Source organism: Terrapene carolina, unplaced genomic scaffold, assembly GCF_002925995.2.
Source record: "Terrapene carolina triunguis isolate 2854851 unplaced genomic scaffold, T_m_triunguis-2.0 Scaffold88, whole genome shotgun sequence".
In the NCBI taxonomy this organism is placed as follows: domain Eukaryota; kingdom Metazoa; phylum Chordata; order Testudines; family Emydidae; genus Terrapene; species Terrapene triunguis.
Genome location: NW_020664439.1, coordinates 28,648,194 through 28,662,576, shown reverse-complemented (window position 1 = coordinate 28,662,576; position 14,383 = coordinate 28,648,194). Strand labels below are relative to the sequence as shown.

Sequence of the window (14,383 nt, the reverse complement as noted above, 5' to 3'; positions counted from 1 at the left end):
CAGGTGTCTATGATTAGGGAAGGGGTTGTTCCCACAAAGATCTATGCAAAAAGGGTCCATTGTCTCTTTCCTACAGCTTCAGGAGTGAGGTCACATTCCTCAGAATGACTATTTGGAATTTCTACAAATCTTACACATCCACTACTCAACACAGGTTACATTTGACTGACTGCCTCTGAATGGGAAATGTGTATGAGTAGGCAAGCAAGCAAGGAGCATAAAAATGAAATCAACAGCTTAATTTGGTTTTAACAAAGATTCAATCATGAGCATGTAAAACAGCACATCTTCAAAGTGGTTGATACCTTGTTTGAGGGCCCCTTCTCCTGCTCGGATGAAAGAGAATTCATTAGAATCCACCATGTGATGTGCACCATCTTCTAGGACAAACCGAACTCCAGAAATCTTGTGACCTATCATAGGACCCTTTTCACACGCTTCACGGAATCCCTGTGGAGAAGTGTCTCAAAGTTAGCAATTTTCACCCCAAAATACAGCTTTAAAAAAGGATAATGTTAATGGCAGTGTGTAAGGAACAGTAAACTGCCTCCAGAGATTATGCATCAAGTCTTTTGCTAAGAGAAAAAGCTTCACAGCAAGCATAATCCTAAACTATGAATTCTAGTCCTATTACTTGACACGAAGAAAAAACAAGACCCAAAAAACATAATATAGTAAAGGAAAGAATGTTTCTCCCTCAGAAGAGTTTGAAAGCTTTTTACTGTCATTGTCTTAGACTTTGGTTTGCTGTCACTTTGGAAGAGGGCTCTGGTGAGGAATTCAGGGCAAGTTTTACTTTAAAAAAAAAATCTAGCTAGGTTTTTATAAGATTGCCCATGATTGTGGTATCTAAAGTATCATCCTGAATAGAGAGAGAATGGCTTGACTAGTATGATAGCATACTTTTTTTTCTAGGCAGTGGTTGGCCAAAATCCTTCTTTTGTTGTGCGACTGAAGTTAGGGGTGCAAAACGGAAGTGTCTGAGAATGACCTCAGTTTGCATAATTAATAAGAGATTCAGAAATATGGCAACATAAAATGGTACAGCAGTGCTATAATGGAGACATTGACATTACCATGCTAATATTAAAAGTTATATGTACTAAACTATACAGCCACATAAAAACAGACGCACACAGTGGAGACATTTGGGAAATTATTCAGGAAATTTAACTTAGTTGGAGTTTCCTGCACAAAAAGATCTCAGATATGTCACAGACATACTGCATTTTTCAGAATTTGCTGCTGGTTATACATACCCAAAAGCAGGTACATTCAGGAAAGGGGATGTTAGAAAACCAGTCTCAATGGAAGTAGGATTCTTTTATTATAAATTCTGAAAAACAACTTGTTCTTTTTTGTTTGTTTGCTTGTTTTACATTGAATATCACATGCCAAAGATCAGAAAACTGATCTGTTTACATTGTCTGTAGTAATAGAAATCTTAGGAATTGGGCAAAACATAGCAAAATCACTTTTAGGCCTTGATCCTGCCTGAACCTGAATCAACAGTAAAACTCTCATTCCCTCCAATGGTCTCCTCAGGGATGACAATAGGAGGAAGGTAAGAACTGTGCAATTGTTATATCACAAATACAAAATATTAGAAAATATTTGTCACCTTTTCAACAGCAGGTACAAACTGCTTTGGGACGTTTGTTCCAATAGTTCTGTCTTCAAACTCCAACTGCGTGTAGTTCTCTGGATCCAGAGGCTGTAGACACCCTATTACTTTACCAAACTGGCCTGCCCCACCAGACTGTCTCTTGTGAGTATAGTCAAACCTAAAAATACAAAACACTGTGTTATCTATCATAGAAGCTATGCTCGAGTCTAGTCAGAATTCCAAAGGAATATGTCCCTTTATTGACATTTTGCTTTATCCTATTTAGTTATGCATAACCAAAATGGCTATGCATTTCTATTAATCATTGAATAGCCAAGAATATTCAAGGACCCACATGATGAACAGCATGATTCACCATTCTCCAAGAGAGTAAAAACAGGCAGGATACTACTTGAAGTCATAATCTCAACTGTGACATCAATTTGTGGATGCAAAAACTGGGATGTCAAAAAATGTCTGAGATGTTCAGATAGGTAAATAAAACCTTGACAGGATTAACTTGTTAGAAAGTTGTCATGCAAATGACACTTTTAACAGAGAATGAAGAAAAATATAGACAACATTTTTGCAAAACAGAAATTCAAATTTTTCATAAAACGTTAGCTGTTTAAGCATGGATGATCCAGGTAGTCCCTCACGCTAACAAGGATGCGCTGCTGGGGCTTCTAGTGGCAGAATAAGCTCCAAAAGTGAATTTGCATAATAAAATGTATTATTGACAAAGAATGTAACAGCAGAGACTGGATTTATGAATCAGGCACTAAAGGGGAAGCTGGGACAGGGCTGATCACAGACCTGCCTAGTCCCACTACTGGAAGCCCCCACTGGCAGGGTTCATTTTAGTGGCAGTATTTGCAAAGGAGAAGGACTGTGATGTATAGTGTCTTACACACACACACCTTCCAGCCTCCCGCATTAGCTTGTCCCAGCTGCTGCGGCTTCTCACTCCTCCTCCGCAAAAGCTAAAGTGAAACACAGCTGTTCCTGTTCCACCGAAACAAGGTGACTAACAGGTGACCCGCAGTGCCCCGTGGTGCACACGCATCAGCCGCGCCGCTGGGCACGGAGGCTGTAGCGGCTGCTTCCTGCTTTTGCGGAAGCTGAAGGGATCGTACACTCCCTTTCGTAATCCTTGCTCCGGCCTCGCCCTTCCCACTTGTGCTAGCAAGTAAAGCGCCCTGCTCCATGGAGATCCCCCCGTCCCACTACCCAGCTACGAGAGCAGCCGCCCTAGCTGTGAACTACATCAACTACCAGCATGGCAGCCCCAGTAAGATCTTTATGGTGCAGCAGGTGACCAAAGCCAGCAGGGAGGTGAGTGTGTGCGGAGGGGGAAACACTGCGAAGAGGGACTGGCCAGAAACACCCCGGCACATGAACTAGAACGAGTTAGCCTGGGTCTGGAAAGCTGGACACCACCCAGCGCACTGAAGGCATATACGGCGGAGATATGCTACTTTCCGTGCTGGCTGCGGTGTAAGGAAGTGATTGCTCCAGAGACACTCCCCACTCCGCTGCTCAATGCTGATTTAGAAGAGCGCAGAGTACAGAGCCCAGAGCCCGGGCAGGTAGAGTCCTGTTTCCCAGCCCCCGGGGGAGTCTCATAGCAGCGTCACACTCATACCAGAGATGTTCCTTTGCAGTGCTGTAACTGAGTATTTACCAGCCAGGCAATATTAAGGCCCCCAGCTAGGCTACAAAATAGCCATATTATAGTCTCCTTTAGTCTTGTGTCAGGACATTAAAATATATCTTTAAGTCACATAGACTTAATCTTCTAATGTTAAAATATTGTTCCCACACAAGACCAAGTTTTAACCCAGGAAGATTTAGGCTAAATTATGGTTCTCTGCTATGGCTTTAAAAAAAAAGTGTCCACACAAGTAAAACTACAGTGTTACCCAGGCTCCTGATTTTATCCTGAGTATTGCTGTGTTTTGCCTAAAGCCCCAGTTCCTGGAGTCATACAGTTCTCAGCTTTCATTAAACAAATAACATAGCTCTCTTGGTTGCAAATAAAAGCTTGGAAACATAAACCACCCCCGCCACCACAAGACAAATAAAAAGAATGCCAAATTTATAATTTAAAATCTCATGGATTTCAGTGGGGGGTATTTCCGATAATAAATGTGTTACAAATTAATTCTGCTCTTAAATGGCTCCCAGAATTTGTGATGTGGTCTTTGTGTTTTAAAATTCCTCCTGCTCAGTCCTTCATACATCAGAAACAAAGCACATAACTTCACATTAAAAGAGAAACAGAAGATGCTGTGAACACTTGAAGGCTTAGATTCTACAAAGACTTATGCACATGCTTGACTACTCACATGTGTAAAGTTACTCATGTATGTACATGTCTGCAGGACCAAAGCCTAAAAGTCCATCCACTCAGTGTATATGCGCATGTAAGATGCCTACATTAGAACTTTGCTGTTTTCAGTGACTAGGAGGCCCACTGGGAGTTTTGTGTACATTTGTTTAGGTTTTGATGAACAAAAGGACTAAAAATCCTAAGTATACAACTAACAATGTGTACTTATTTGACAATTGCACTTTAATGTTACGTGCTCATAATACTTGGCATAATAAAAAATTGATCATTTAGTAAGAAAATATAAACCCTTACTAACCGCTCTGCTATAGTTTTTGCTGAGATGTTTGGTGGGACTACTTATTCATGGGAATTGTAAAAAGATTTGTATTAGTGAAGTGGTGCTGTATTGGGCCAATCAGTATTTACTTTTGAAAAGAGGAAGGAAAAGGAGGTTATAACTGTTAAAGTGGGATTTCTTGTTCATCACTTAGCAGGAAAGAACAAAACTGCTTTTACACCTTTCTCTAAAAAGATCTGATTTACCTCTTAGAATTGATCTTTCCCTGTGTCAGGGAAGATTAAAATCCTTTCTCCCCTCCACTGAGATCAGCTCCCCTATCCATTCTACCTGTCACCATAAAGCACTGATAAATGCCCACAGATGATTAAGTCACTGTTCAAGAGTTTCTTCCTTCCATACAGGAATTCTGTAGCTCTCCTCAATCCAGAAAGGATCACTGTTGATAGTTATTCCAGGTCTGGCTCCACAAGTAACAGAACCTTGGATTCTTTCCAGATTGAATTGCATTAACCCCTAACTTGCCATACTTTCTCTCATTCTCAATTCAACTCTTCTCTCTAGGAGACTACTATGCATGGATGAAAGTCATGTTTGAGACTGTGCCTTTAGTAACTTGAGTTACAGATTAACTTACATATCAATAACCAAAACTGCTGCTTTGTCCACAAACATCTATTTGATAAGTAGGCTGAATTGTCTACTGGATTGAACACGTCAGGAAGCCAGGAGCTCCCGAATTCTAATCCTGACTCTTACTTGATAACGATTGCCTTAGACAAGTGACTTGACTAACACTGAACCAATTCTCCACAAGAGTGTAGTAAGGATTAGTCACCATTTGTGCATTCTGAAAATGGACCACAATATAAATGCTAAGTATTAATAAACCTGTTTATCACAGCTTTGAGCTTTTTCTTCATTGTTCTTACAGATAATAGCTGGGACAGATCTGCTCAAATGTCTCATGAACCAGTTGCTCAAAGATGTCTTAAGTGGCCTTTCTCCCATTACTGGCACAGTCTGAAGACTAATAATTAGCTTGTGCCCATTTTCTTTTTTGTAGTTCTGAAGTATGGAGATAAAGCTGTTATTACATCTGCACTGCCCTCTCCTCAGACAACGTCCTTTTATATCAGATCAAAGCAGCAGAGAAAGCATAAATAACCTGGCGGTGGTAACTTCTTGCAAAGACTGTTCTCCAGTTCAACACTTCGTGTACTATACAATCTATTGTGTTGAGATACCTGGTTACAATGTGATTAAAACAGTGTAGGTATGAATGAACTATGTTCCAACGTGTGCAGCAGCCTTGCTAGTGCCCCAGGAGGTAGCACAGTTCAGGAACATAGCTTGATTCCATCTACAATGCTAGTATGAAACATGTTTAATAGAGTTGGGGAGAGGGAAAGGACTACTGTGTAGTAACTGTGCCCGCCAACACTGCAGCTCCTACTGTACTGATGGGATTTTAGGCTCTGTCTCTATTGGCCAAGGAATCAGTTACCACCTTTCCACCAAGAATGCTGGAAAGATTGTCATGGTTACTATCAGAACAGCTGGGACTCTCTCAGCAAAAAGCTGCCCTTGATTTGAGACTGTACCATGTTCCAGAACACAGTTAGCTTAGGCTTGAGGATAAGTCTATCATATTCTGTAGTGTTTTCATTTTACAGTTCAAATACTTTAAGACCATATACAGTTCTTAATTCCTGGAGGGTGAAAGTCACCCAATGCACATGGTCCTCACAAGGCTACTATTATTTGTAATAATTTGTGCTTAGGAGCAGTAAGGATGGGTTTTATGTGGCAGATAGGACTCTGCATGTTCCCTCTGCACTGGATGTATTTCACCCGATTGGACTTTAAATAAACTGGACCATGGATAACTAACCAGATGTGACATCAGGAACGTTGGTGCTGTGTATTAAATGACTAAACTTTAAGTCTGGTCACATGTACACAAAAGATAAGTAAAGAGTTACATATGTACTGTACAGGGTGGCACTGTGTATTGTCATACTTCACAGGAATAACCTGAACAATCTCCATCAGATACAGAAATGAGGAGGATTAAAAACAAAACAGTTTAACTTTTTAAAAATATTTCCTCACTTTAGGACATTGCTGATGTTGGGCATAAATACCACCTTAAATTTTCACTGGAAGATATCCTCCACAAGGTGAGTTCTGCTTTATATACTTGAATTGTGAATTCTTTAGGGCAAGAATCATCTTTTAATTATACACGTAGACAGCACATAGCATAATGGAGCCCTGCTCTCTGTTGGGGCTTGTAGACTGTACCAGTAAATAATTATTTGAAAGTGAGCTGGTTGTAAAATTGGAGCACAATACACAAATTTCAGAGCTCCCTTCATTGCTAATCAGGCCATAGGACTGGATTTAACCAAAAGAAGAAACAGCCAGCTTTGGCACCATGAAAGCCCTGAAAAGTCACTTTTTGCTGTACAATACCACGGTGAGGCAATTAGCATATTTAAAAACAAGGATGTCTTAGTGTCATCCACTGTGAGTTAGATCACATCTTCAATTTGCAGACCTAATTTGAATATATTTCTCTAGCTAAATAACAAGCAGAATACTGTGTCAAATGGATATAAAAGGGAAAGCACCATCACTAAATATATAGCTTTGACATGTTCTATATAAACTACACAGAAAGTCTGTGAATATATTTTAAGGGTAATTAAGATTTTGACCCTGCTTTAATCTTAATGAAATAGTCTGCACATACTCACACACATCAGACTTGCAGAAAAAATGGCTAATACATAAAACAGTAAAATAGATGCATTGTGGAGTTTTCTACGTATTAACTGTATTTTACTTTATTAAAATGGATTAAATCCATGTAACTATTTCTGTAACAGGAAAATGCCATTAACTGCACTGCTGAAATTCTTTATCTTCTGAGCAACCAACGTACTGCGCCACAAGTGCATTTTACAGTGGAAGGAGAATTTGGGAAGAACACAGATGAAGCAGATAACAAATTTTACAACAGAATCAAGAGCCTTCAAGAACCGTTGGTTGCACAAAATATTCCAGGTATGAAGATGAGGGAAGGGATTTTGGCAGAAACCTTCACCTTCTTCATTCAAACTTTAGTGTCAAGCATAGCAGCAGTGAGCATTCATTAGTTTTGAACGTGCTGAGAATGACTTTTTTTTTTTTTAATTGCTCTTTCCCTGAATACTTATTAGGCTAGTTGCTTTGCTTTAAAAATGTACGGCTCATCACTGTTGTTAGCATTATAATAGCTACTGGAGGCTCCAACTGAGACCAGGCCCTCATTGTGCAAGGCTCTGTACTTAAACACTGGAATAGATAATCCCTCTTCTGAACAGTTTACCATCTAAATAGAAAAGCCAAACAAAGGATAGAAGGAGAAACAGACCTTTCCCAAGGTCACACAGCAGGTCTGCGGTACAGCCAGGAATAGAACCCAGGTCTCCTGACTCCTAGTCCAGTATCCTACCTACTAGGGTGAGATTGAATGAGTTTCAATTTCAGATTTTCACACATTTAATACATATTATTTGCTTTGGTTCTCAGACAATTATGGCAACATGTCCCCAGAAATGGAGCCCATCAGCCATCTAGCCCGGGTGGCCTGTGGTTATATAATATGGCAGAACTCCACTGAAAATACATTGTACAATTTGGTTCAAATCAGAGATGTCAGGCAGGTGGTAAGTAATGCACCTATCAATGCACTGGGATGATAATAATTAGGAATAAATTCAGAGAAGCTGCTATGTAAGGATACTCCATTGTTAAAACTATAGATTGCTGGAGGATAAGTAGAAAAACATTCAGATTTAAGGTCTACAATGGAACAGATTCTGTGAATCTGACTGAGATTTGGACAATATCAAGATTTCAAATGGGTTCTTTGCCTACACAATTTTGTGAATGGTGAGCAATGTCCTACCCTGATTAGGGTATAAAATAGCAGTTTGAAATATGTACATACTGACTGACCTATTCCTTATTCTCTCTATCCTTTGCACCTCAAAGTTGATATGCATTTATATATCAATACTAAAAAAAATTCAGGACACTGAACATAACAGGACAGCTTGCTCTCTCTAGGTATTTATGCCACAATCATGGTATTAGTACAAGGTGTTTCTGGAATCTAATATTCAGTGTCCCCATTTCTGAATTCATGCACATTCATGTGATTGCATGTTTTATAGACCGTGTTACAGGAGCACTCATACAATGGATGCAATTAGATATCACTATCAAAGAATGCATCCATAAAGGAGCAAACCTACCCAGTCCTAATCCCTCCCAAACAGTTAGTATGTCAAAGGACATGCTCCAGGCAGAAAACTGAGCTGCTTTATGGCACAGGCCAACCTACACCTGTAATCCATACCCCTCATGTGAAAAGCATACCTCCTAGGATTGAGTCAAAGCAAAAGTAATTACAAAGATTTCTATTTTAAACCATTCCTATGAATTTCTTTGTCTGTTACAATTTTAACCAAGTAAATATTTTTTCTGCTCTAGCAAAACAATGTGCCTACTTGATGACTGGATTGTTCTCCTGGGTCTTCTCTTCGTTAATTTAATTTTGCTCCATTTCTCATACAGTTTCTTGGTGACAACAGTATTGCAAGTTTATTAGTTAAGTCTTTTGACATTTTTTCTGGTCTAATCACTTCATTTGATTGGGTTTTCTATTACTTTTCTTTCCTTCATTTATATTCTCTGTAGGTCCAATTTACAGTAGTCTTACATCTGCACAATATCAAAATACTTTCCTTTATCTTTTAGTCTACACTACAGTCTCATAATCAGTCACAGTAATATTGTTTGACATCTCTATGCTATCTGAGTTTGGACAAATAGCAATGGGCTGCATCTCCACTCCAATAAGATCAAAATCCATCTATGTTTGTACTGGTTTGTAACACTCCGGTCTTCAACCATTGTTAATTTACCTAAAAGGATATTCAAAGATGGGATCAAGTCTCAGTTTAATTCTTAATTTCATATCACCAAATATTACCTTTTTTAACCTTGCTCTTGCTATATGTTTCATTTCACTAAAGCACGTGTCTTAAAAGAATACTGAAGCAGCTCATACCTTGAAAGAGTTATATACCTGTAGTTGGGAAATGCCCTCTGAATTCTTCTCTTAAAACTGAAAGAGGGCCATTATTAATATGATTCATATAATAATTACTTTTGCTGCAGAAGCAGCCATCCAGCTGGCTAAAGCAGTACATTATTAGCTAGTTAATGTTCACAGAATTATATGGTATAGTGATCACTGATTAAGTTTGACAAGACAATAAAATGCATGAAAAGCAAGGCGATGGTCCCAAAGGGAAGGGCCAAAACATGTAGACATTATTTCATGTTTTATCTTTATTACTCTGTCTGATTGTCCATTGAAAATTTCTTCTTACTGAATTGATCTTAATGTGCCCTAAACCATTCAGGAGTACATGGCCTGTGGCTGCCAAAACAAATTATAGCTTTTCAAGTTAGTCAAAAGTAACCCATCTGACACAGCCAAAAGACCCTGTGGATTTCTTACCAGAAAGAGACTTCAACTTGTCTGAGTATAAGTTTCCTTAGGAAAACCATAGATGGTGTTTAGGTAAGTGGAGATCTGTTGACTCCCTGCTTCTATTGTCTACTTGCTGAGAAGAAATATGGATTTTCTTTTGCAATTACTGTGAGACAACTTACAATTCAAACACATTAATCCTGGACACTGAAACACAGAATAGGACCTGACATTCAGAATAACCACAACTGGCATATCATTTAGGATCATGCTGTTGTAGTCTAAACAACTAAGGGGCCATCATACATTTTCAAAGCCCAGTTTTGGACATTCAATATGTGCAATTAACTCAGCTGAGGTTGTGCGTGTGAAAGGAACACAGAGTCACAAATTCACTTTTTGGGAATGAAAAACTGTCACAGAATGGGGATAAAGACTAATCACCTGAGCATCATCACTTCAGTGGTGTTCATATCATTCTGGGAACAGAATTTGTTAATTAGCTTTTCTCCCTCTGGTGGCTGACTTGGAGCAGGAGTGGATCATGTGTGGATTTTAACACAACTGTCTGCAACAGATAAATTTTAGAACAGGGAAAAGCAGACACCATATAACACTTAAATTAGATTAAATTTCAGATCTGTGCTTTGTTCCTTTCATACAGAGCTAAGAAATTATTGGTAATTGGAATTATCAGGTTTCACTTATCCTTAGATTTTAGTCTGTTTTTGTGTATTCTGCTGTCCGCACCCATCTCTTATAACATGTTACCATGGTGAGAGTTCCTGGCATGTCTCACCCTATTAACATAATTTCATTTAAAAGTTATTTTCCTAGTTAGCATACCTTACAGACTTGAGATCTTGAAATCAGTGGGATTTGTGCTCCTAACTCATTTAGGCGCTTTTGAAAAGTCCCACTCTATTCACCGTTCTTAGGTGCAAAAACACATCTGTACAGAAGGAGTAATAAAGAGACCAGGGCCCTATTGTCTCTTCTTGCAAGCAGAAGAGATCCTTATTGAGTGTGTGGAATGCCAACACCAAAGTATCATTTCCCTCTTCCTTGGAAACCTGCAGAAATGCATGTGCTGTAGGGATTGGGTTTAGAGGCTGATGACAGGCCATAGGAACAGCAATGAGGGAGTTCCCTTTCTCACAGATCCCTGGAGTTGGGAGGCTACATCCCCCTGCTTCCTCTAACCCAGGGGTGGGCAAACTATGGCCCAAGGGCTGCATCCGGCCCTCCAGACGTTTTAATTCGACCCTCGAGCTCCCGCCTAGGTCGGGGGCTTGCCCCGCTCTGTGTGGCTCCCAGAAGCAGCAGCATGTCCCCACTCCAGCTCCTACACGTAGGGGCAGCCAGGGGACGCCGCACGCTGCCCCCGTCCCACGCACAGCCCCCATAGCTCCCATTGGCCAGGAACCATGGCCAATGGAAGCTGCAGGGGCAGCGCCTGCGGACGGGGCAGCGTGCAGAACTGCCTGGCTGTGCCTCCACATAGGAGCTGGAGGGCGGGGACATGTTGCTGCTTCTGGAAGCTGCTTGAGGTAAGTGCCGCCCAGAGCCTGGCCCCCTCCCACGCCCCTGCCCTGATCCCCCTCCAAACCCCTCGGTCCCAGCCTGGAGAACCCTCCTGTACCCCCAACCCCTCATCCCCAGCCCCATCCCAGAGCCCTCACCCCCCGTCAGAGCCCTCACCTGCTCCTGCACCCCAACCCCCAATTTCGTGAGTATTCATGGCCCACCATACAATTTCCATACCCAGATGTGTCCCTCGGGCCAAAAAGTTTGCCCATCCCTGCTCTAACCTCTTCACCCAAGGGAACAATTTTTTCATATCTCTGCATGGTGAAGTTCAAACACCTATACCCAACATTTATGCAAAAGGATACAATTTCTCTGAATTCCAACACCTTTCAGATTAGATCTGGCCTTGAAATATTCATATATTATGGACATAATGATTAATTTCCCCAACTGACTGGACAATGGCACATGCAAACATTTGCTACGCTTGAAACAAGATGTATAGTAATAGTGTTTAGTATCAACAGAAACAGAACTAACTTCTATGGGATTCCATCTGGCAGTGTTTTCCCATCCAAGATTATATTATGAACAGCAGTATCAGTGGTTGGAGGACTAATCCAACTGATTGCTGCTGCTGCTGCTAATTTCCCAAATCAGGTATTTTTTGTAGCAAGATTTGCTTTCCCTAAAATATGTACTAGCTTCTGCTGTTTACAATTCCCATGTAACTTTGGATTTTCTTAAATGACCAATTGCTCTACTCGGCTTCTTTGCCCAAACCCTAAATTATTCACAGTCACAAAAATCTAAACACACAACCAAAGCAAAGAGTCTCTATAGTAACATAAGTAAATGGAAAATGAGTCAACACTAAAAAAGTTAAGTTGTTTTGGAAAATAAACCCAGTATTTCCCTTAAAAGAGAACATTACATTAGTCATGCCTGACTTTATAAACAGAGCTGTTTGAGCAATCAGTGTGGAGTTAAACTTTGTGTTCGGTCTTTCAGATGTTATTTTGTGGTTAAATGAAGTGCAGCATAGAGCAAAACTAAATTTCATCTGTTTTATTCATTACTCTTTTGTAATATTTTGGACATTTTATTGCCGCCAAGTACAACTAAATGACTGTTTTTATTAATGAAAAGGTAACTTAAATCTCAGTCCTTGTTGTCTTGTCTTTATGTTGGTTCCAGAAAAGAAACGATGATTACTTGGAATTTGACTACACGGTCCTACTTCATGATATTGTTTCACAGGTAAAAGTTTTATTGTCAAGCAAAAGGGAAAATTAGATTACCACCTATGAATTGTCTTTCTAGAACCCGCCACGTTAGACAGACTGACAGTGACGTGTTCCCCCTTCACCCTGATGCTTGGACCAGTAGATTGGCTGCATAACAGGGCTAGACGACCCCTTCCACCTTGCATTCTCCAGAGTACTCTGCCTTCATTTGTATGCAGGTAGCAGACCAAGGGTCTCCGCTTATGTCAGAGCTTCAGGGATCTTAAATTCTTTGGTTATAATTCTAACTGACTACAAAAACTAAAGAGAAAAGGGTGAAATTCCTGGGCCGTTCCTGTGAGGTGGAGGAGGTTCTTTGAGCAGCTGCTCTCAGACCTCTCCACCAAGGGGAAATTATTGCTAGGGTGGACCCATTCCCCTTTCTGGCCATGTCTGAAGGGGATAAGAAGAGGAGCCAAGAAACATCCGGATCTGCTTAAACGCCCTCACAGGGACCAAAATGCTCATGTGTTGGAGCAATTTGGGCACAGAAGGGCCTGGTCTACACTGGGGTGGTGTCGATGTAAGATACGCAACTTCAGCTATGGGAATACCATAGCTGAAGTCGACATATCTTATTCCGACTTACCTCCCATCCTCACGGCACGGGATCGACAGCCGCGGCTCCCCTGTCGACTCCACTACCGCCGCTCACTCCGATGGAGTTCCGGAGTCGACGGGGAGCGCGTTCAGGGATCGATATATCGCGTCTTAACGAGACGCGATATATCGATTCCCCGATAAATCGATTGCTACCCGCTGATACAGCGGGTAGTCTGGACGTACCCAAGATGACCAGAGACATGGGGGAGGGGTTAGGTCCTCCATAGCCTGGAGGAATGAAAGCAGTGTACCCAACCAGCATGAGGGCAAGGTCCACAAAGAGCTGTTGGATCAGGCCATGGAGCTGCCCTCCACACTGGGCATGGCACTGGCAGCAGCACCTTAGATTTCCAAAATGGCACTATCTTACACCTGGCACCATCTTACTACACAGTACTGTGTCTCAGGTAAATCTTTTTTACAAAGAAAATAATTTGCATTTGATTTAAGGAAACAGTTTTAGACTCAAAGCTTTAGATATTGTTTAGTGTAAAATCATACACAGATAACACGAGATTCCCCTCCCATTACAAATATTACCATTCAGACACCCACTGCATCTTCATTAATATTTGCATCTCGTGAACAACACATACCATACTTTAGTCATCTGTAGGGAGGGAAGGTCCTGAAAGGAATTAGCCAACTAACTGCAGTACAAAGCACAGTTTTTGTTTCTTTTGCAGTCCTGCACTTATTTTTGTTTCTTAAACAGCAATCGGTATTCTAGTTCAGTATTGTTCTAAGAAAATTTCCAGTCTTCTCCAGTACATTATGTATGTTTTATCCACAGGAAATTATTCCTTGGCAAATGGAAGTTCTTTGGCATCCACAGCATGGAGTTAAAGTAATAAAGAACAGCTGTCAGCCAAAACATGCAGAGCAGGACTAGAAGCATATCCAGTATGGCAATAATAGAATCTCAGAAGCTATGGTGATGGAGAAGTCATATAAGCAGACAGGCGTATAGACAGACTAAGTGATGAACAATATCCTCACTCACTCCGTGAAACCCTCTATTCCTTCCATGTGTATTTTACTTCATGCCCAAACAAATCAAAATAAATGTTATGTATTTCTTTTCTGTAGTGTAAATGTTGTGATGAAGATACAATAAAATGTCTCAGTGCTTGGCTAATTTGGTGTATTATGCTGGATAAGGAGAATACTT

The 14,383-nt window shown here is 40.6% G+C and overlaps 2 protein-coding genes across 2 annotated transcripts in view; one reads left to right on the top strand and one right to left on the bottom strand.

Moving 5' to 3' along the window:
• GFM1 (G elongation factor mitochondrial 1) overlaps positions 1-14,383 on the bottom strand; it is a 46,676-nt gene that overhangs the window by 9,183 nt on the left and 23,110 nt on the right. Inside the window, exons 14-15 of the mRNA XM_024192662.3 lie at positions 1,622-1,784; positions 306-450 (exon numbers count right to left, since the gene is read on the bottom strand). Coding sequence (XP_024048430.1) covers positions 306-450; positions 1,622-1,784 — 308 coding nt within the window. The remainder of the gene's footprint in view (positions 1-305; positions 451-1,621; positions 1,785-14,383) is intronic.
• On the top strand, positions 2,023-14,350 carry LXN (latexin). Its single transcript, XM_024192663.2, has 6 exons — positions 2,023-2,941; positions 6,360-6,422; positions 7,134-7,311; positions 7,819-7,955; positions 12,521-12,583; positions 14,006-14,350. Exons 1-6 carry the CDS (start codon positions 2,813-2,815, stop codon positions 14,102-14,104), a joined length of 669 nt encoding a protein of 222 aa, XP_024048431.1. The 5' UTR covers positions 2,023-2,812; the 3' UTR covers positions 14,105-14,350.